Below are 24,057 nucleotides of genomic sequence, written 5' to 3' on the forward strand. Positions count from 1 at the left end.
CTTTCTTTTATATTGTTTCTGTAGTGTAGTGCTTTAAGTGTTATTGCTGCTGTTTGAACTACAAAAATGTTCAAACAAGTTAAATGTTCTTTATTTTAAAATATGCAAATGCAGTTATAGGAAAATAAAAATTTTTTCTATTTCAATAAAATCTGAATTCAAGAAATTCCTGGAAAAAAATGACTTTGACTTATTTTACACACAGAGCTGTGCAGTAAAGCTGAAACTCTACATCTTCAAACTGCATCATGTAACTGAAAAAAAAAGCAAAACTTTACAGAAGTGTTTGATTTATAAAATGCCAGCTAGTGATGTACATGCAGCCCCTTTTTACATCATTAGAATGCACAATTACTGTAGGAAAATTATCATCTAAGAAACTCCTGGAACTAACAAGCAAAAAAAATGCACAGGTACTTTAACAAATCTTGTTTAGTAAAACTCCAAATTGTTAAAAACTTTTCACTGACATTCAGAAGTGTAACAAAAACATCAGTAGAGTCTGTAACACACCTTTATCACATTGTCTACAACAAGAGGGGGAGCACTAGATCCACTCATGGTCAGCAATGTCTGAGATGAGAGTGAGGACTCTGGGATTGACTCAACACTTTTTTCTTCTTGGATTCAACCTTGGTGCCTCTCAGGATTTATGGAAAAGAAACACCTTTATGGGGGAAAAAAAAGAGTGAGAGAAAGATTGAGAAAATGAACAACCTGAAATGGATATCAAATTGATACGTTTGATAAATCCAAAAAAGGTGTTCATAAAAACAGAATATTAGCATTGGAGAAACTCCAGTGTTGATCGTAGTTCCACTGGGTAGTGTATGTTAAAGCAGTTATAACTGATAAACATCAGGCAGATGGCGGAGGTGAAGGTTGTGATGTGGTCGTTGACAATCCTCTTGTCGATGCTCAACATGAATGTCTCAGCAGCAAAGCAGGAGGAACCTGGGAATAATAATAAAAAATAATAATTCAAATGTTCAATAACAGGGGCTTCAATGTCAGTTATATATATAATGCAGATACTTGAACCAAATTGGAGGATGGACGCTGCCAATATTGGTAGTAAACAAAAAAAAAATGGCTTGATAAAGTAATTAATGTGCCAAATAAAAATATTACATAAAAAGGAAAGTAATTATTAAACAATAAGATTGGAAATAAAAGGGAAAATTAAATAAAAGTGCTAATTTTAAATTAAAACTGAAAATGATAAATATTGATCTATGTCCATGTATAATAAAATAAGTTGGTAAAGTTTCTTTTTTGGATGCTGTATTTGGCACAATAATTAATCAAGCCATGTATTTAGTTCTTTTTTTATTACCAATTAAGGCAGGATCCATCTTCAATAGTTACATCCATCATAGGATGAATCATCTTACTGGCTGAGCTTCTGAGCTGAAATTTTTAAAACAGCCTCCTATTGCATAATAACAACATTTATTTATTCAGGGAATAATGATGATCACATCATCATTAGACTCATAAAAATTCATATTCTAACCTTAACACCATGTTAACAAGTGTGCCATTGGGTGGTGTGGTGACATTGTTCTATACTCACTATTTTGGGTCCAGGCAGCAACCAGTCTTCGTGCTTGTATGGGCTTTAACACTGGCAGCAAATCGTTTTCTGTGATGTTCTTTAAATCATCTGTGCTTGCTGCACCAAGTGTTTTTAAAGTATCTTCAACGGACTTAACAAGTTGATCAGAAAGGTCCAGAAGCACTCCTGCTATCACATCCCCTATGTTCTTTAGCAGCTGTGATTCAGCCATATCTGTGAAGACACACAAACAAAGAGTTTGGTCTCTGGTCCAATGAAATGAAGGCATTCAGTCTGACAAGATGCTGTGCTTCAGTGGAATAATCTGGTAACCATTTTTCACATAAGATGACAATGGCCACAAGTCAATCAGTTCACTGATGAGTCTGCACTCTGTCTCTTTTTACTGAGTACATGTGGTAGTAAGAAATAAATTCAGCATCATAAACTCTCATGAGAAAATGAAGAGCTGAATCATCCTTAACAAAAATCAGCAGAAGTTCACCAAACTCCACTGACTCATCATACTTCATGACAAAAAACTGGCCCTTCCTGTAAGCAAGGCCATTGTACTGAACATCAACTGGAATCTTAACTTGCTCACTGTAACTTGCTAACTGTAAAGCTCCAAGTAAAATGTTGAGCCATCTTTTATTTGCAATGCTGGAGGACTGACTGACCCAGCAGAAAGGAAGACCTGGAACATTTGATGTTTTTGAAAGTTTTTAGATGCCTTGTGCATCTTTTGAAGTAACTGTGTTTGCTCTCAAAGGGCATCGTCTAAAGCCTGATGAGAGCCAAATTTTAGGATCAGCCCTGGATAATGTCGTAAGTAATGGTGTTTAGGTTTTAAGTTGGTATTAGGAAACAATGCCTTTCTGGTTTCCAAATATTCTTGGATGAGAGCATCCAGATAAGTAACCTGGGCCTTGGAAATTTGCTGAGCACAAATTAAGTCAACGATGTCCTTGAGCTGCAACATTAACTGCCAGACATCATCTTGAGGGTTCTATACTTTGTCTCCAATTACTAGAGGTAAAAGTCTCCTATTTTAAACAGCTTGTCCGCTAAGTTTCAAAGTTTTTAGACTGACCTCACAAGGCTTGGATAAAGTATCTGTTCCTTTGTATTTAAATTGCTTGATGCGTCTGTTCAGAACTGTGTAAGTAAACCATTTATTTGTGCAGATGAAATATTTGAGGTAAAGAGCAAGATCGTATGAGAGGACACCATCAAAAATGTCATGACCAAGACATGGGGGCATGCCAGGTGTGCAAACATCAAAGTTTTGTAAAGAATTAAACACAGACCTGAACTTTATCCCCTGTACTTCTGACACGTCTTCTCTTTCCAGCTGTTCTGTGGCAGATCTATAGGTTTCTGGAGTCCTCTGAGGTCCACAGACTGCTGGATCAGCACCCTGAAATTCAGTTCGAGTTAACAGACAATATCTGCATAAATACACTGATGAACTGAAATTTTCTGTAAGACCCCCAATACAATGAGAGCCCAGGGTGTCTCCAGCAATGCAGTAGAGAGCTCCCATCACAACAGTTTTGTCTGCCATCGTTATGCCATTCTCCTCTAGTACTTTCAAATCATTCAGGAGTTCTGAAAAAACTTTGTCATGGCCAAATTCCTTAAAATTCAAGTCAAGTCAAGTTAAGTTTATTTCTATAGGGTTAGGGTTAGGGTTCACAACAGACATTGTCTCAAAGCAGCTTTACAGAAAACAACAGTTAAGGTGAATGGTGTGTATTTATCCCTGATGAGCAGCCGTGGCGACTGTGGCAAGGAAAAACTCCCTTAGATGTTATGAGGAAGAAACCTTGAGAGGAACCAGACTCAAAAGGGGAACCCATCCTCATTTGGGTGACATCAAGAGTCTGATCATAAATCTTTCAACAATACAGAACACTGGAGAGTGAGAACTAACATGAGTACTGGAGTATAAGATTATAAGTAATGTTCTTTCTACAGTCTTCTACAGTCTTTATGGTTATAAAACTAGGAGCTACTGAGCAACTCATAAAATAGCTCAACTTTTGTGATCATCACAGATCCAGCATCAGCTTCTCCATGCCAGAGCCTTTAAACACTCCAGGAGGTCCAATGTCAAAACTCCACACATGAAGACATGTTGATAATGTGCATGTGATCAGATGTTCTGGAGCACAAGGTTATGATGTGATGTGTGTTATGTGTAAGCTTTGCTAAAAAGATGTTTTTAATCTGCACTTAAACTGGGTGAGTGTGTCTGAGCCCCGAACACTGTGAGGAAGACTGATCCAGAGTTTAGGAGCTAAATGTGAGAATGATCTACCGCCTTTAGTGGACTTTGCTATTCTAGGAACTACTAGAAATCCAGAGTTTTGAGATCTCAGGGAGCGTGACGGATTGTATCATGTTAAAAGACTGGAGAGATACATGGAAGCCAAACCATTAAGTGCTTTATAAGTAAGAAGTAGTAGTTTGGACAATCTTTTCTAAAATCTTAGACATAAATGGGAGATTTGAAATGGGTCTGTAATTCAATAGCGTGTTTGGATCCAAATGAGGTTTCTTAATGAGGGGCTTAATAACTGCTAACTTGATTTAGGGACGTGACCTAAAGATAGTGAGGAGTTAATAATATTGAGAAAAGGCTCACCAGCTGTATATAACACTTCCTTCAATAGATCAGTAGGAATGGGATCTAACTGACATGTTGTTAATTTAGCTTTGGTAATAACATTATACAGCTCTTCCTGTCCTGTACATGTAAAACAGTGTAGATGTGGAGTTGTAGGTGAGATTGTGTCAGGAGATGCTGTCAGAGGTTGGACTGCCACAATTGTTTTTCTAATACTATAATTTTTTTCAGTGAAGAAATTCATAAAGTCCTCACTACTAAACTGTGATGGAACACATTTTTCAGATCCCTGATTTGTAGTTAATTTAGCTACTGTACTGAAAAGGAACCTGGGATTGTTTTTGTTGTTTTCTATGAGTTTGCTCAGGTGTTCAGCTCTAGCAGCTTTCAGCGTCTGTCTGTAGCTTCGGGTGCAAGTGATCTAATCTAATAAACCAAACTTTAGAACTTTTTGGTGTTTGCTTATCTGGCATTTTTCAGTTTTAACTGCAATAAGATTATTTCTGGATCTTGTGTATTTAATTCTTGGTTTTACTACACGAGGAATAGATACGGTTTCTATAAACTGCTGTGTGTGAACTTGTAACTATTTGGTTTGTTGTATAAATGTTCTCATAGTCGTAAATTTCCTGATGTCTTACCAGTCAGATGGGAAGTGGGAAGAGGTCCTGACACTATGATCCTCGTTGTGGGTGATGTGCTGCTTACCGTCTCCACCAGGATCCTGAAATCCCTCCTTAAGATCTCCGTTTGCCTCAGCCGGGTGTCGTTCGTTCCAGCATGGAGAACAACCGCTGCAAAGTTCTTGTTCAGGATCGCGGGTACCTGCGCAGCGACATCGAGAACACGAGCACCAGGAAAACAGCGAGTGTGCACCTTACCTTTGTCTCCGATAGCGCGGACATGCCGGACGATGGAATCTCCAAGAATCACAGTATGGCGTTCCGTCTCGCGGAGAGGGGTGAAGCGGTTCTTGGTCTTGACCGGGGCTTGGCTCGTGTCTTCCACTGCTGCAGCATCCAGGGTCCGTGGTGCACCGGTGCCGGGGTGAACGATACCCGGGCGGGCCACGTTGTAGGTGCGCTGGACCTGGGCAGAGAAACACGCGGAGTTGAGGTGCTGGGAGCGTTAGATTCAACCCGGGAATTTACCTGGGACGAGTGAGCGTCCGCCTGGGATGTTTTCAGCGCCGCTTTCCGCTCTCGCAGCTGGGCATGCTTTGCCTGTTTCTCCAAAGCCTCCATCTTCAGCTCCACCGTTTGTAACTCAAACAAGCAGATAGAGTTAAGATTCAAAGATGTGATAATGTGAGAGGGAATGAATATAGTCAACACTAGTGATAGTCGAGTTAACTAACTACAGGCACAAGACAGGAAGACAAAAAACTATTTAGGATTATTAAAAGAGGAAAAAAGGAGAGATAAATAGTAAAGTTTGTTTAAAAACACAGTCAAACACAGGAAGCTACGTCACAGGAAGCCTGCAAGCAGAGAGTCTCCTTTCCACGTCATGACCTGCCCCCATCCTGCTGCCACCTAAAAAGATAAATAACTAACAACAATCTGCACTTACTTTATCTTTAATAAGAGTTTACAGTAAATACATTTACAAATAAATACATAAATACAATATATAAATAGTAATAAATTGGCAATTCACAAATTAAATACATTTTTCAGTACACACACACACACTCGCACACACACACACACACACACACACACACACACAGCTGCATTAATACATTTAAATGGCTATCTCTCTAATCACACTTAATTCCTCCAGGATTAATTACAGGTTGGGTGACCTCTAACCTCTCGTGTGGTGCTGATGTTCCTCCTCAGAAGTCCTTCTGCTGTCTGAAGTCTCAGCTCCACCCTCTTCAGGTCATCAGACTTCATCAGGGCTGTCAATTAAACACAACCTATGTTTATCTACACTTATGATACCAGGACGGGAAAAAAACCCTCTGAAGATGTTCTTCTTAAAGGCAGCATTTGTGCTGGTTTAGAAATAAAACTGCATCAAGTCTACCCAACCAACACACTGCTTTTTACACCACAAACACAAACACTTTTCTCTTTTCTGATCAGACGAGCTGCCATTTGTAATGTTCTTATACTAACAAATGAAACTCCCATCCACGGTTTCAGGAAGAAAATCAGCACAGCTCAGTTTAGAGTCCCTCCATAAGGCCTCCACTTCCTTTTGGCTCTAAAGTGAAGAAAAACACAGCAATGACTTGAACAAAAAAGAACCTTTTTCAACTAGTATGACAAAACACTTTCCTTTTTTCAGTCATGTTCTATAGAAGATCTCACAGCTCACCATTTGTTTGCAGAGAAGCTGCAATATTTCTGCAAATAATATGCCGGCTCTTGCCACAGGAAGTAGTGGTTTGCTAAATTCACTGGAATTTACAAGAAATCGACAATTAAAAACAAACACCAACTTCCTTTCCAGCAAAAAATGTATATGTATAGTCTCAAATGTAACTGTAAATACATTAATAATTCTCTCAAAGAGATTCCTCCTTCCCGAAGCACAGGATTAACGAGCTCCGCTATGTACTGCCATACATAAGGAATGTCAATCGCCATATCATCTGCTATCTCGAGGGTTTCTGAGAACCTGTGTAAACAAGGATAGATAAGAAAATGGGGGAAAAGAGAGCAAAAAGAAACACAGACAAAAGTCTTATTAAAGGATTCTGATTCTCTTATAAAATTCTCTAAAAATGACCAAATGTAAAAGCAAGCGTATTCATAATAATGCTAACAATAACCCCATTGAGTGTAAATATGTCATCAAGCTGTGGACATCTCATGACGCAGACAGTAGTGTCTCTGGCGCCAGTGGGAGACGGAGCTGTGTGGTGCAGGAATGTCACTCACCCTTTAAAAAACTGAGATGTGGAGAGGATCCCAGCCTGCAGCAGCTGATGGAACAGATGACCCACGTGGTCACGTGTGATCTGGTTTCGCTCCAGCGTGGTCTCCACACCCACCCGAACAAAAACGTACAGTATCTCGCCCTGGTCCAGTTTCTCCACGCAATGCGAGACCTCCTGCACACGAACCCACCACGATTATGTGACGCAGTAACAAGATAATAACCGATGTGTATACAACTAAATGTGATCATAAGACACTGCATGAGATCATTACTTTGTAATCATTTATGTGTAGAAACTCCTCAATAATGGATTTAGAGGATTTCTCCATTTCCTCCTCTGATAGCGCAGGCTTGTTTGTAGTCGAGTCTGGCACTGCGTCGAGTTTTACTGAAACACAAGAGACATGATGTGTCATGACTAAAAATGCTCATGCTTTAAACGTTTCAAGAACAACACCTACAATCACAACCTGCTTTGAATGTTTTCACAACATGAACACAGGACAGAGCTGAAAAAGGACACAGACTACATTCACTACAGACTCACCTGATGCTCCGGATGTGGCTCTAGCGCTAGTTTCTCCATTGCAGCCGTTCTTCCAGTTCAGCCGTCGTCCCCCGAAATTCTGTCCCAAATAAATCTAATCATCTGCTGATAACTACACACAAACACAATTCAGTTCAAATAACAATTATTCTTATAAACCTGGTAGAAAAAGTGTACTGTAATTTCCGGACTATAAGCCGCACCCACTGAATTTTACAAATATTTTTATTTTGAACATAAATAAGCCGCACCTGTTTATAAGCTGCAGGTGTCTACACTAATGTACTTTACACAGGCTTTAATGAAAGACATGTTACACACGGTGTAACTGGTGAAATATGTTGCGCTTCTATTAGGAGCAGAGCGGTATTTTGGGAAAAGACCGGCACTGCATACTTCTGGTATTACTGCGTGTGTGGAGACCGAGGATTATGTCCTTTTTATTTTCTGATGCTCATTTCTAAGTGTCTTTGACTAACCCATAACGCTGTTGCAAACAAAAATAAAAAAGCAGGAGTTTTGGAAACGTGTCTGTGCTTATATGATTTCTGTTGTAACTGGAGTTAGCGAGCTCTCCCTTCACCCAGACTCAACACACTACAATGGCTTGTATCTAAACAGTAGCCGACCGAGTAAGTCATTGTTCACTGTCTTCCTCCTTCCTTTCACAGCTACAGTGGTACTTTGACCTACGAGTGCATTAATGTACGAGTTTTCCGAGGTACGAGCGGTCACCACGCTCATTTTCCACCACTTGGTTCAGTTGCTGGGATTTGAGGTGGAAAGTGTGAGGATAATCAGAATTAGGAAAAACAGATTGCACACATGAGTAAATATAGTGGAAAAGGGAAATGGTAATACAGGTAAATATAAGGAGGAAGACTGGTGAGCTATTAGCCAGAAGAATCTGATTCCTCTATGAATGCGTGTGTGACTGTTACCTGCAGAGGCATAGGGACGGAAAAGACATTTCCCACTGGCAGAGTGGGCTTCCGACTCCTGCCAGCTTCTGATATGATCTCCTCCGTGATGTCCTTGTTGTCCTGGTTAGGATCTCAGACAACGATCTTAATGGGAAATAAATAGCACATGATCAGAGATAAATAGATTCATTACTCAGTAAATAAACCAGTACTGAAACAAAGAGTAAGCACACCAGAGGCGATTTCTTTAAGACTGCAAGGGAAGCTCGGCTTCCCTTATAATGTCACAAAATTAATGGTCAAATATGTACTATTGTATTAACATTTTATTGACTAAAAATGCGTTAGAAAACGTTCATCTCAAAGACGAGTTCGTTCAGAATCAGTTACATATAGCAGGTCGGCTGACTCGATTTCCTTCTCATACATTCCCGCAGCGTCACAGTGCATTTCCCTATTGAAGCCCAGCGTCCATTGACTTCAATGGGGCTGCTTTGAACGGTTTTTTTCAGCGCTTCGAAACTAGACGGTCATTGGATAAACGCTGCGATTATGTCCGCCCACGGACGCTCAGCGTCTCTGGGGTGAATGGGAGTGGGCTGGCCGGACTCCGAGCTTCTGCGTGATGATTGGAGGGTCTGTCGAAAGACTGCATCTCCTTTTGACTGACAGCGATTCTGTACTATAAGGAATCACTGAAGCTATTCGCGCTCAGTCCCATCGCGGATTTCTCAAGTTCAGTCGAAATAAAAACTGCTGCAACCTATTTCTTTGATATTTGCTTGGCGGAATTGCTTGATTTTCATCATACATTTCACACATTTATACACCACATTATACACATAATACACCACATTACACCACATTATACACCACATTCCTTGTTTCAGTTTGTGTTCATGTTGTACACATATGAACAAATCTTCTCTGAGACTGATGTGGTCTTTGATATTGTCCAGCAGAGGGTGATGGATGTTCTTTACTGCAAGAACAGAATTGAATCTCTTCTTGCATTTGTCAAAGAGAAGAGGTCAGAGGGGGCTTTTCAAGCCATTTATGCCAAAACAGCAGATCTCACATCAGACCCACGAGATGAGCCCATGAGAAAGCGCCGTCTGACCCAATTGCAGGATCCCCAAGTGCGATACAGAAATCTGTACATGGCCATCCTTGATAACATCTTGGAGCAGATTCCTCGACGTTTTTCAAATTTGGAAAGCATGCTCTTCTTAGAATTAGTCAATCCAGGGAAATTTGATGCCATGAGACAGGTATTTCCAGAGGAGGCCTTCCAAAGTGCCCTGAAAAGTTATGGCCATCACTTTGATTCAGGAAGACTGAGGTCAGAACTTCAAGTCCTGTATTCAGATCAGGACTTGCAGGGTAACAGGGGAAAGCTGTGTGATTACTTGGTGTTCCTTAAAGACATGGAGTTGGACAGTGCAATGCCTCAGCTTTACAAACTGTTCTCATTAGTGGCAACAATTGGAGCTACATCTGCAGGTGTAGAAAGGAGCTTCTCCTGTTTAAAGCGACTCAAGTCCTACACCCGAAACACAATGGGCCAAGGCCGTTTAAGTCAAGTCAAGTCAAGTTTATTTGTATAGCGCTTTTCACAACAGACATTGTCTCAAAGCAGCTTTACACAAATCAACAGTGATGGTGAATGGTGTGCATTTGTCCCTGATGAGCAAGCCGCGGCGACTGTGGCAAGGAAAAACTCCCCCAGATGTCATGAGGAAGAAACCTTGAGAGGAACCAGACTCAAAAGGGGAACCCATCCTCATCTGGGTGACATCAAGAGTTTGATCATAAATCTTTCAACAATACAGAACACTGGAGAGTGAGAACTAACATGATTACTGGAGTATAAGATTATAAGTAATGTTCTTTCTGCAGTCTTAAACAGTCTATATGGTTAGTAGCTCCGAGTTTTATAAGCTCAGCATTTGTGATCACCACAGATCCAGCATCAGCTTCTCCATGCCAGAGCCTTTAAACACTCCAGGAGGTCCAATGTCAAAACTCCACACATGTAGCGGGATCCAAATGGCACTGGTACGTCTCTAGATGGTTCAGGATGTTTGTGAGTTCGGCATCTACTTATTTAAAGGTCCGTAATCATCACGAGGTGGGAGGTGACTGGAGCTGGAGCAACCTCAGGATGCCTCGGGATGGGGAGAAAGAGAAGCAGTGGAGAGGAATTAGCGTAGCTGCTGTTCATGATATTAACAGCACAAGTTGATAATGTGCATGTGATCAGATGTTCTGGAGCACAAGGTTATGATGTGATGTGTGTTATGTGTAGGCTTTGCTAAAAAGATACGTTTTTAATCTACACTTAAATTGGGTGAGTGTGTCTGAGCCCCGAACACTGTCAGGAAGACTATTCCAGAGTTTAGGAGCTAAATGTGAAAATGCTCTACCACCTTTAGTGGACTTTGCTATTCTAGGAACTACTAGAAGCCCAGAGTTTTGAGATCTCAGGGAGCGTGGCGGATTGTAGCGTGTTAAAAGACTGGATAGATACACGGAGCCAAACCATTTAGTGCTTTATAAGTGAGAAGTAATAGTTTGTAGTCTATTCGAAACTTAACAGGAAGCCAATGTAGGGACGATAAGATCGGGGTTATGTGATCATATTTTTTTGACCTTGTAAGAACTCTGCCTGCTGCATTCTGGACTAACTGAAGCTTGTTTATTAATGAAGCAGGACATCCACCTAGTAACGCATTACAGTAGTCTATTCTGGAGGTCATAAACGCATGGACGAGCTTCTCTGCATCGGATATAGACAACATATTTCTTAGCTTAGAAATATGTCTAAGGTGAAAGAAGGCTGTTTTTGTAACCTGATTGATGTGATTTTTGAAAGACAAGTCGCTGTCTAAAATAACACCCAGGTCTTTACCGTTGAACTAGTGGTTACAGAACATCCGTCTAAATGCAGGTTGAGATGCTGGGCGTCTGTATACCAGTTTTTGGGCCGATGAGCAAAATCTCAGTCTTATCAGAATTTAAAAGTAGAAAGTTATGGGTCATCCAATCTCTTAGTTCCTTAACACACTCAGTCATCCGGGTTAATTGAGCTGTATCGCCTGGTTTAGATGAAATATATAGCTGAGTATCATCAGCATAACAATGGAAGCTAATTCCATGCCTTCTAATAATATTTCCTAACGGAAGCATGTATATTGTGAAGAGCAGGGGTCCTAGAACTGAACCTTGCGGCACGCCATAATTTACTTGCATTAGCCTGGATAGCTCTCCATTCAAATCTACGAAATGGTAACGATCGGACAGGTAGGATTTAAACCAGCTTAATGCCTGTCCCTGAATGCCGATGTAATTTTGTAAGCGATCTAGGAGGAGATCATGGTCTAAGCAGCCTAGCTCTGCTGGCCATTGAGAGGACACTGGTCAAGTCACTTGAAAAGACTCCTAGTTGGTACGACAGGGTCACAGACCATTTTCTTGAAAAGGAACGTAGGGCAGAATTTACTTTTAAATAAATAGACAATTTTATGATGTAGGCCGAAAATGAGCTTCCCCTCTCTGACAGACCAGTAGCCGCCACTGCACAGTTCGCTTCTGATCATCATCACTGTACCCCGCAACATTGTATATCTGCTTCAAATGGACATTCGGTGCAACACAGATGAGGATGGGTTCCCTCTTGAGTCTGGTTCCTCTCAAGGTTTCTTCCTTATGCCATCTCAGGGAGTTTTTCTTTGCCACAGTTGCTCATCAGGGACAAACATACTTACAAAGAACATATTTACTTTTAATCACCACATTATCTGTGTAAAGCTGCTTGATGTTCATTGAAAATGTTCATTGTTAAAAGCGCTATACAAATAAAAATGAAATTAATTTAATTTAATTTAATAAACAATTGGTTTCACTCAGAATGACGTTTTATTTTTTATAAGTAAAAATGTTTTTTATAAAACTCATCTGAAGCATATAATTTTACAATAAATACAATAAACACCATTTTGCATAAAATACTCACATACAGGTTTTATAATAATCCCAAATTAAACTCCATGAAAAAGTAACTAAAAATGCACCAGTCGTTAAAAACAAAACCAATATAGAAACATTTATTCCAGCTCATAAATCCTATAAAACATGCAGCATTAAACATGAACTTCCAGCAGATGAACATCTCATCATACTGTCTGGAAGTGAGAAATCTACAGGTTGTTTTTACTCCATACACATGAACTTACTTTGATCAGAAACACAATCATACTCCAAATTAATTAATCAATAAAGTCAATAAAAGAATCCCAAACTGCTGTGTGTCTTGTCCTCGCTATTAATGACGTCATTAGAGCTCCACTACTTCTAATGACCTGCTGTGACAGTGAGCTCTAATACACATCACACTGCCACCTACTGGCCATTTATGATTCTGCAACATTTATAGAGTCACTCCGGTCAACTTCCGGTTCTCAACTCGGATTCACTCGCTTTATACACAGTTTACAGCCGTTTTTATCTTATTTATGACTGTAATATCGCTCTTCTCTCAGGAACAACAGAAAAGCTGTAAAGACATGATATTTTATCAGCTCTTTACCTCTGTAATGTGCGCATGCGCATAGTGTCGGGTTAAGAGAGACCGGGTTACGTCACAGACAGAGGGCGGGGCATCTCCCTGTGACGTCACAGTAAGGCAACGTCTATAATTGCTAACGCGTCTCTGTTTCTCTCATTTCCGAGGTTTTTGCTTGTGAGTAAAGAGGCATAAACATGGAGCTCTTCAGAAGGTTGAGAGAGTTTTTTCAAACCAAAAGAACGAAGAAAACTAAGCAGATTGCTGAAATGAAGGAGAAGTTGGAACACATGGAGAAAGTAGTGAAAGACTTGGATGCATTTTCTCTTCTAATGTTAGAGAAGATAACAGAAGAGAAAGAAGAGAAAGAGATTCTGCTACAGACGGTGCAAAAGCTGGAGGCTACTTTGGCTTCTGAGCGAAAGCAGCAGGAAAAGTATATAACTGAGAGAAGTCAGAGCTGGGCGAGGAAACAAAAACAACTGGAGGAACGTGTTGCTCAGCTTGAGGTCACTTTGGATCAGACCACCATGGAGCTCCAGTCTTCCCTGAAAATCAATGAGGAACTGGAGAAAACTGTGGACTGTGAGAGAGAGAGCTGGACAAGAGAACAAAAGAAAGTGGAGGAACATGTTGCTCAGCTTGAGGTCACTTTGGAACAGACCACCATGGAGCTCCAGTCTTCCCTGAAAATCCTTAAGGAACTGGAGAAAAATGTGGAATGTGAGAGAAAGAGCTGGATGAGAGAGCAAAAGAAAGTGGAGGAACATGTTGCTCAGCTTGAGGTCACTTTGGAACAGACCACCATGGAGCTCCAGGATACTCAGAATCACTGTGAGAAAATAAAAAATAGTGCAGAGCAGAAGAGAGATCATTTGATCAGAGAGAAAGAGCGACTGGAGGAACGTGTTGCTCAGTTTGAGGCCACGTTGGACTTTAAAGAAAAACAAGAGGACGAAAGAGAGAAAACTAAACTTGACATAGAGGAGAGGAACAACTTACAGCTTCAGACCAACAGGGGGCTCCAGGATACCCAGAATCTCTGTGAGGAAGAAAAGAAGACTTCAGAGAATAAAACAGATCATTATATGAGAGTCCGAGAGCGATGGGAGGAAATTGTTGCTCAGCTGAGACAAGAAAACATTCAAAAGAAAACGAGAAATAGAAAAAAAAGAAGAAGACAAGAGAAACAGAGAGTGTGAACATGCCTTTTTCCTCTTTCTGTTTCTCTTATGGCTATTTATGATAGTTTTACACTTATAGTCAATAGTATAAAGCTGAGTGTAAAACTATTGTATCTTGTAGATCGTCTCGTCTTTTGATCATTTTTTATTTCTGTCTTTTCAAATCTTTTTTTAATCTTTTTTTAAATCTTGATTTTAATCTTTTTCTACAAAGATTCACAATAAACACTATTAACAACCATTATTTTTGTCTTCCTTACAAACAGCGTATGACCTCCTCATGGATTCTTCTACTTAGTTTATATCCCTCTTGTGGGGCAGGGGGCTGTGGCTCGGGGTCATAATGCTGAGGGGGAGGGAGGTCAGGAGGGAGAGGGAAACTGGTCCTCAGTGCCACATTGTGCAAAACACCACACACCCTGATAATCTTACACACTTTTTCCGGGTGGTATAAAAGTCTTCCACCTGAGACATCCAGAGCTCCACATCTGCATTTCTGGAGGTGAGGAGCGTCTGAGGGGTGAAGCCTCTGTCACCTGTCATATTATAGACTACATCAGGACAATGTTTACAATTTCTACATGTTGTTAAAGTCACCAAGAAGCCAGTCATCACGTCCTGCAGCTGCATAGATCACATAGATCCAGGAGCACAGCTGTAGGAATCTAAATCAGATTATTATTCAGTCATCATCATGGGCCGAGAAATCATCATGGTCCCTGGAGACTCTTTCTCTCCTTAATCTTCCATTGGTGTAATCCTCCAGCAGTGCCATCATGCAGCATTAAACACGGGGGTCACCACAGCATTTATATGTTTACAGTAATTACACTGATCATTAACACCTTGGCAAAATCAGCATGAATTAGTGGCATCATCACCAGTGATACAATTTGAAGATGAAAATGTGACATGTGAACACGTTTCTTCATGCCAGTTTTGTCATGAACATCATTATAATTAGGACTGAAAATGAGAACATAAAGAGAGTAACGACTGTGTGAGAGCGTAATGGCTGCATTTCCAGATTTATTGAAGGAAAATATGTCGTTATTTACACTGTGTTCTGCAGTTATCTAATGGTAGGGGATTTGATGTTCTCCTGTATTCCATGCAGTCGGGCATCTCCTCCTCCTGCGCTCCCGTAGTGGAATGTGATGGTGAGACGCCGCTGATTACAAATTTAGAGTGAATTTTTATTTAACATTTGAGTTGGATTTTATAAGAAGGTGTTTATGAAACAACTATCACTCAGTACAAACCCAAATAACCTGCAGGATTTCATCTTCATGATCACAACACTTCAAACAAAACATCTACAGTACATACAGGATTCGATATTTATATGTTACGGTAATTTTGTATTATTTATATTAGGAGTCTTTAACGACTCTGTGCATATGTTTAAAAAATGACCATGTTACTGTGTGTACAATGATACTAATTGTGTTCATGTATTACATACACTTTATTAGGAGCACCTATATATTCATATACACTGTGTGTGTGTGTGTGTGTGTGTGTGTGTGTGTGTGTGTGTGTGTGTGTGATTATTTGTACAAAGAGTTCCGTCTCATCACTTTCATTAGTTTAGATCAAACATGTGCACTACTACTATCAGGTAAAATACAATGTCCTCGTAGGAAAAAAACACCAAAAACAAAGTGTCCAAAACTTACGACCCCAGGCTGAAATAGTCCACGAGAAACAAAACAGAGTAAGAACAGGAGCTTTGAGGGTTGGGATTTGGACTGTAGTTTATGTTAACAGTCTGCTACACTGACTCAGGACTACAGTTTGTATCTGATCATCACTTCACCTCAACATCATTTAGCTGTAATAAATGGACATTCAGTGAAACCCAGATGAGGACGGGTTCCCTCTGGTTCCTCTAAAGGTTTCTTCCTTATGCCGTCTCGGGGAGTTTGTTCTTGCTGCAGTCGCCACCGGCTTTTTCATCAGAGACAAACTTACACATAAAGAACATCATATTTATTTGTATCATCACATTATCTGTGTGAGAAATGCTCTATGTGTGCGTAATAAAATGTAATCTGAGAGAGAGCGAGAGACGGGGGGGGGGCGTCACAGGAGGAGCTCGGGGCGTGTTTGTGTGACATCACAGTAGAGATGTCTATAAGTCAGAATGTGTCTTTGTTTCTCATTTCTCAGGTTTGTGCAGTTTTAGGAAAATAAGGGAAAAATGTAGAGGTGTCATGAGTATGAACTGGAAGAGATATTCGAGGTGGAAAATAGAGACGCATATGAGGACCAATAGTCACTCCAGAAAACAGATATATGCCATGGCCGGTAAAAAGTGGTGACCACGTACACCAGGCAAAGTGTGTCGGCCGGAAGGAAAAGATAGGAAAATATAATGTAAAATAAAAATAGTAAAATAAGCAAACAGCATGCAGGCAACATGCCTTAACTATACTCAAACAGCATATGCACATATTTTCAAAACACAAGTAGAAACGTAGGTGAAAATCATATAAAAATATACATAAATATAAAAGGAGAAGAGTAATAGGTTAATAGGCACAACACATCGTCAGATAATAAAGAACGTAGGAGAATAGTTGCAAGAATTTGTATAAGAGGTACACTGTCCAAAACACACAGGAAGTAAGCATGAGAGCATGAGCTTAAGATGCAGGCAGGATGAGAGTAAGACAGGAAATGTTATATAAAGAAGTATTATGGCATAAGAAATATATTTTAAGAAGATTTTAAGTAAAACTAAGTAAAAGACGAGAGCTATGAAAATTAGGAAAAGCATTTGGAGAAAAGTGCTGGTGTGTTAAAACTAAAGCCCTGGTTTGTAAAACTAGTAAAAAACACGTTTTATACAAAGTCTACACAAAACAAAACAAAGGATGATTTGCAGACATAGGAAAAAAAACCCAGACGAGATTTAAAGAAAAGGTGTGAATATTGCGGTGGATGATCTGTTGCATTGTTGTGTACAAAGGGCACGATCAGGGGATGTTTTTTAAGACAAGGTCTCCATCAAGAGATATTTTTTGTACATGTAAATTAGAATTGTATGGAGGTGAACGAGGCCTCCTGGATATGGGTGGAATTTTAACTAAGAATAGGTAGAAACACACCAGAAAACACGTGAGCAAAAGGTGGGATATGCAAAGCCCCGTAAAATCAATGATGTACGTAAATTGTGAGGGAGGAGACATTAGACACAATATGTACATTTTACTAGGTGTGAGATATAAAAAATAAGGATTGTTTATATCAAATTCGCACTCGCATGTGAAAGCTGACGGGTGACATTGCTGTCAGGATGATTCTCTCCCGAGAGCTCCATGGGACGGGTCTGAAGTGACTGCAATAAAGCTGATTTTCTCCTTCTCATTCGTGACTGGAAGATGTCTTCATTTGGTTTGTTTATGTATTATTTTAAGTTTTGTAACTTATTGGTAAATGATTAGTGAACAGCTAAAACTAATTTGAGTATTGAGCCACAATTGTTATGTCTATTTGGACATGGGGTCTGAGTTACGAGACCCTGACCACTGTACTGTAACTCAGTGTCAGGATGTTACTGATCTTCTTATCGCCTCGGCATCATGGTGGAGTCTCCTGTCATCAGAGAGTCTTTGAGGTGCCGTGTAGAACATCCAGTGGTCAGTATGAGAGAATTGAATAACAGAATATAAGATTTTTTTCTCCAAAGTTTAAATAACATTGGATTTTTTTTCCATTTGTTGAATTTTAACTTCATTCATTTTTTCATTCATGTATTTTTGCTCTTGTTGTGAAGTGAAGTTTGTGTCATTGCTGCTACACTGTGCATCTGAACAATCACGACTCAAATCTCACAATAAACTTTAGGGTTTTATCACATTTTCTACTTTCATTCATCTGATTGTCTCCCCAGTGTCCAACTGCTCCATGGCTTTGTGTATCAGTCACCTCACAACTATAGCAAAGAGTTTTTATTATTGAGCGAGTAAATTCCAAGTGATTCAGTGCTTATGCTCAGAGACTGACCTGATTTTTTTCAACTACTGCTGAATGTTTGTTTACATTCACAATATTCATTATTATATGCACATTATATTCCACATGGATCGTGCAGTACAGTGTACAAGTTGTTAATAACATTCTTGTGTATGTTTCTATTTTCTTTATAGTGATTAATCTGTAGGATAAATCATATAAATGTGGAAATCTTCATATAATAATAATCATAAAAATGTATAATTTTAGAATATAAAAGTATGTTTAAATGTAGACCTTTAGGTACTAAAGCACCCTATTGCAATAAAGTATTATTATATAATAGAATATATTATTATTATTATTATTATTATTATTATTATTATTATCATTAATATTATAATGACAAACTGTGTTTATAAAATTAATTTAAAATAAGGCTGTAATACTGCACTGTATTTAACTGTCTGAAACAGATTTATTTTAGTTTTAAACATATTGATAGTTATTTTTATTTATTTTTTGTTGTATTTTGATGTTTTTAATTTCACTTCAGTAAATTATGACTTTAGGTTTTTAATTTATTACCCAGTAAAAGCCTTGATATTTATAAATGTGTATTTAAAACACAGATATTTAAAAAATAATAATACATCAAAAGATCTAATATCTACCAAACTACAAAAATCACTCAGTGTTGAATTGAGGTTTTTGGACATTTATTCCAGCTCATAAATCCTATAAAACATGCAGCATTAAACATGAACTTCCAGCAGATGAACATCTCATAATACTGTCTGGAAGTGAGAAATGTACAGGTTGTTTTTACTCCATACACATGAACTTACTTTGATCAGAAACACAATCATACTCCAAATCAATTCATCAATAAAGTCAATAAAAGAATCCCAAACTGCTGTGTGTCTTGTCCTCGCTATTAATGACGTCATTAGAGCTCCACTACTTCTAATGACCTGCTGTGACAGTGAGCTCTAATACACATCACACTGCCACCTACTGGTCATTTATGATTCTGCAACATTCATAGAGTCACTCCGGTCAACTTCCGGTTCTCAACTCGGATTCACTCGCTTTATACACAGTTTACAGCCGTTTTTATCTTATTTATGACTGTAATATCACTATTCTCTCAGGAACAACAGAAAAGCTGTGAAGACATGATATTTTATCCGCTCTTTACCTCTGTAATGTGCGCGTGCGCATAGTGTCAGGTTAAGAGACCGGGTTACGCCACAGACGGAGGGCGGGGCATCTGCCTGTGACGTCACAGTAAGGCAACGTCTATAATTGGGAACGAGTCTCTGTTTCTCTCATTTCCGAGGTTTTTGCTTGTGAGTAAAGAGGCATAAACATGGAGCTCTTCAGAAGGTTGAGAGAGTTTTTTCAAACCAGAAGATCGAAGAAAACTAAGCAGATTGCTGAAATGAAGGAGAAGCTGGAACACATGAAGAAAGAAGAGAAAGACTTGGATGCATTTTCTCTTCTAATGGTAGAGAAGATAACAGAAGAGAAAGAAGAGAAAGCCATTCTGCTACAGACGGTGCAAAAGCTGGAGGCTACTTTGGCTTCTGAGCGAAAGCAGCAGGAACAGAATATAACTGAGAGAAGCCAGAGCTGGGCGAGAAAACAAAAACAACTGGAGGAACGTGTTGCTCAGCTTGAGTTTATTTTGGAGCAGACCACCATGAAGCTACAGTCTTCCTTGAAAATCAATGAGGAACTGGAGAAAACTGTAGAATGTGAGAGAGAGAGCTGGACCAGAGAACAAACGAAAGTGGAGAAACATGTTGCTCAGCTTGAGGTCACTTTGGATCAGACCACCATGGAGCTCCAGTCTTCCCTGAAAATCCATGAGGAACTGGAGAAAACTGTAAAATGTGAGAGAGAGAGCTGGAAGAGAGAACAAAACGACTGGAGGAACATGTTGCTCAGCTTAAGCTCACTTTGGAACAGACCACCATGGAGCTCCAGGATACTCAGAATCACTGTGAGAAAATAAAAAATAGTGCAGAGCAGGAGAGAGATCATTTGATCAGAGAGAAAGAGCGACTGGAGGAACGTGTTGCTCAGTTTGAGCCCACGTTGGATTTTATAGAAAAACAGGAGGATGAAAGAGAGAAAACGAAACTTGACATAGAGGAGAGGAACAACTTACAGCTTCAGACCAACAGGGGGCTCCAGGATACCCAGAATCTCTGTGAGGAAGAAAAGAAGACTTCAGAGAATAAAACAGATCATTATATGAGAGTCCGAGAGCGATGGGAGGAAAGTGTTGCTCAGCTGAGACAAGAAAACATTCAAAAGAAAAGGAGAAATAGAAAAAAAAGAAGAAGACAAGAGAAACAGAGAGTCTGAACATGCCTTTTTCCTCTTTCTGTTTCTCTTATGGCTATTTATGATAGTTTTACACTTATAGTCAATAGTATAAAGCTGAGTGTAAAGCTATTGTATCTTGTAGATCGCCTCGCCTTTTGATCATTTTTTATTTCTGTCTTGTCAAATCTTTTTTTATCTTTTTTTAAATCTTGATTTTAATCTTTTACTACAAAGAGTCACAATAAACACTAATAACAACCATTATTTTTGTCTTCCTTACAAACGGCGTATGACCTCCTCATGGATTCTTCCACTTAGTTTATATCGCTCTTGTGGGGCAGGGGGCTGTGGCTCGGGGTCATAATGCTGAGGGGGAGGGAGGTCAGGAGGGAGAGGGAAACTGGTCCTCAGTGCCACATTGTGCAAAACACCACACACCCTGATAATCTTACACACTTTTTCCGGGTGGTATAGAAGTCTTCCACCTGAGACATCCAGAGCTCCACATCTGCATTTCTGGAGGTGAGGAGCGTCTGAGGGGTGAAGCCTCTGTCACCTGTCATATTATAGACTACATCAGGACAATGTTTACAATTTCTACATGTTGTTAAAGTCACCAAGAAGCCAGTCATCACTTCCTGCAGATGCATAGATCACATAGATCCAGGAGCACAGCTGTAGGAATCTAAATCAGCTTATTATTCAGTCATCATCATGGGCCGAGAAATCATCATGGTCCCTGGAGACTCTTTCTCTCCTTAATCTTCCATTGGTGTAATCCTCCAGCAGTGCCATCATGCAGCATTACACACGGGGGTCACCACAGCATTTATATGTTTACAGTAATTACACTGATCATTAACACCTTGGCAAAATCAGCATGAATTAGTGGCATCATCACCCGAGATACAATTTGAAGATGAAAATGTGACATGTGAACACGTTTCTTCATGCCAGTTTTGTCATGAACATCATTATAGTTAGGACTGAAAATGAGAACATAAAGAGAGTAACGACTGTGTGAGAGCGTAATGCTGCATTTCCAGATTTATTGAAGGAAAATATGTCGTTATTTACACAGTGTTCTGCAGTTATCTAATGGTAGGGGATTTGATGTTCTCCTGTATTCCATGCAGTCGGGCATCTCCTCCTCCTGCGCTCCCGTAGTGGAATGTGATGGTGAGACGCCGCTGATTACAAATTTAGAGTGAATTTTTATTTAACATTTGAGTTGGATTTTATAAGAAGGTGTTTATGAAACAACTATCACTCAGTACAAACCCAAATAACCTGCAGGATTTCATCTTCATGATCACAATACTTCAAACAAAACATCTACAGTACATACAGGATTCAGGGCCATTTTTCAATATTTATATGTTACGGTAATTTTGTATTATTTATATTAGAAGTCTTTAACGACTCTGTGCATATGTTTAAAAAATGACCATGTTACTGTGTGTACAATGATACTAATTGTGTTCATGTATTACAAACACTTTATTAGAGCACCTATATATTCATATACACTGTGTGTGTGTGTGTGTGTGTGTGTGTGTGTGTGTGTGTGTGTGTGTGTGTGTGTGTGTGTGTGTGTGTGTGTGTGTGTGTGTGTGTGTGTGTGTGTGTGTGTGTGTGTGTGTGTGTGTGTGTGTGTGTGTGTGTGTGTGTGTGTGTGTGTGTGTGTGTGTGTGTGTGTGTGTGTGTGATTATTTGTACAAAGAGTTCCGTCTCATCACTTTCATTATTTTAGATCAAACATGTGCACTACTACTATCAGGTAAAATACAATGTCCTCGTAGGAAAAAACACCAAAAACAAAGTGTCCAAAAACTTACGACCACCAGGCTGAAATAGTCCACGCAGAAACAAAACAGAGTAAGAACAGGAGCTTTGAGGGTTGGGATTTGGACTGTAGTTTATGTTAACAGTCTGCTACACTGACTCAGGACTACAGTTTGTATCTGATCATCACTTCACCTCAACATCATTTAGCTGTAATAAATGGACATTCAGTGAAACCCAGATGAGGACGGGTTCCCTCTTGAGTCTGGTTCCTCTCAAGGTTTCTTCCTTATGCCGTCTCGGGGAGTTTGTTCTTGCTGCAGTCGCCACCGGCTTTTTCATCAGAGACAAACTTACACATAAAGAACATCATATTTATTTGTATCACCACATTATCTGTGTGAAAAATGCTCTATTTGTGCGTAATAATATGTAATCTGAGAGAGAGCGAGAGACGGTGGGGGGGGTCGGGGTGACGTCACAGGAGGAGCTCGGGGCGTGTTTGTGTGACATCACAGTAGAGATGTCTATAAGTCAGAATGTGTCTTTGTTTCTCATTTCTCAGGTTTGTGCAGTTTTAGGAAAATAAGGGGAAAAATGTAGAGGTGTCATGAGTATGAACTGGAAGAGATATTCGAGGTGGAAAATAGAGACGCATATGAGGACCAATAGTCACTCCAGAAAACAGATATATGCCATGGCCGGTAAAAAGTGGTGACCACGTACACCAGGCAAAGTGTGTCGGCCGGAAGGAAAAGATAGGAAAATATAATGTAAAATAAAAATAGTAAAATAAGCAAACAGCATGCAGGCAACATGCCTTAACTATACTCAAACAGCATATGCACATATTTTCAAAACACAAGTAGAAACGTAGGTGAAAAAAATCATATAAAAATATATATAAATATAAAAATGAGAAGAGTAATAGGTTAATAGGCACAACACATCGTCAGATAATAAAGAACGTAGGAGAATAGTTGCAAGAATTTGTATAAGAGGTACACTGTCCAAAACACACAGGAAGTAAGCATGAGAGAGCATGAGCTTAAGATGCAGGCAGGATGAGAGTAAGACAGGAAATGTTATATAAAGAAGTATTATGGCATAAGAAATATATTTTAAGAAGATTTTAAGTAAAACTAAGTAAAAGACGAGAGCTATGAAAATTAGGAAAAGCATTTGGAGAAAAGTGCTGGTGTGTTAAAACTAAAGCCCTGGTTTGTAAAACTAGTAAAAAACACGTTTTTATACAAAGTCTACACAAAACAAAACAAAGGATGATTTGCAGACATAGGAAAAAAAACCCAGATGAGATTTTAAGAAAAGTGCACGATCAGGGGATGTTTTTCTAGACAAGGTCTCCATCAAGAGATATTTTTGTACATGTAAATTAGAATCGTATGGAGGTGAACGAGGCCTCCTGGATATGGGTGGAATTTTACTAAGAATAGGTAGAAACACACCAGAAAACACGTGAGCAAAAGGTGGGATATGCAAAGCCCCATAAAATCAATGATGTACGTAAATTGTGAGGGAGGAAACATTAGACACAATATGTACATTTTACTAGGTGTGAGATATAAAAAATAAGGATTGTTTATATCAAATTCACACTGCATGTGAAAGCTGGCGGGTGTCATTGCTGTCAGGATGATTCTCTCCCGAGAGC

General features: G+C 39.4%; 2 protein-coding genes across 4 annotated transcripts in view; one reads left to right on the top strand and one right to left on the bottom strand.

Moving 5' to 3' along the window:
* Positions 1-8,694, bottom strand: part of LOC124384616 (eukaryotic translation initiation factor 4 gamma 3-like) — a 96,236-nt gene extending 87,542 nt beyond the window's left edge. The window contains exons 1-7 of one of the 3 annotated variants that reach the window (XM_046847615.1): positions 8,574-8,694; positions 7,633-7,711; positions 7,358-7,473; positions 7,085-7,257; positions 6,696-6,821; positions 6,519-6,600; positions 245-954 (exon numbers count right to left, since the gene is read on the bottom strand). In XM_046847615.1, coding sequence (XP_046703571.1) covers positions 919-954; positions 6,519-6,600; positions 6,696-6,821; positions 7,085-7,257; positions 7,358-7,473; positions 7,633-7,711; positions 8,574-8,585 — 624 coding nt within the window. In that variant the 5' untranslated portion in view covers positions 8,586-8,694 and the 3' untranslated portion in view covers positions 245-918. Of the gene's footprint in view, positions 1-244; positions 955-6,075; positions 6,097-6,316; positions 6,405-6,518; positions 6,601-6,695; positions 6,822-7,084; positions 7,258-7,357; positions 7,474-7,632; positions 7,712-8,573 lie in introns of those variants that run through there. The other 2 variants (XM_046847616.1, XM_046847614.1) reach the window with 2 other exon arrangements.
* LOC124384606 (eukaryotic translation initiation factor 4 gamma 3-like) overlaps positions 1-24,057 on the top strand; it is a 246,425-nt gene that overhangs the window by 200,280 nt on the left and 22,088 nt on the right. The gene's annotated exons all lie outside the window — the stretch shown is intronic.

This window comes from Silurus meridionalis, chromosome 4 (assembly GCF_014805685.1).
Source record: "Silurus meridionalis isolate SWU-2019-XX chromosome 4, ASM1480568v1, whole genome shotgun sequence".
NCBI lineage: Eukaryota > Metazoa > Chordata > Actinopteri > Siluriformes > Siluridae > Silurus > Silurus meridionalis.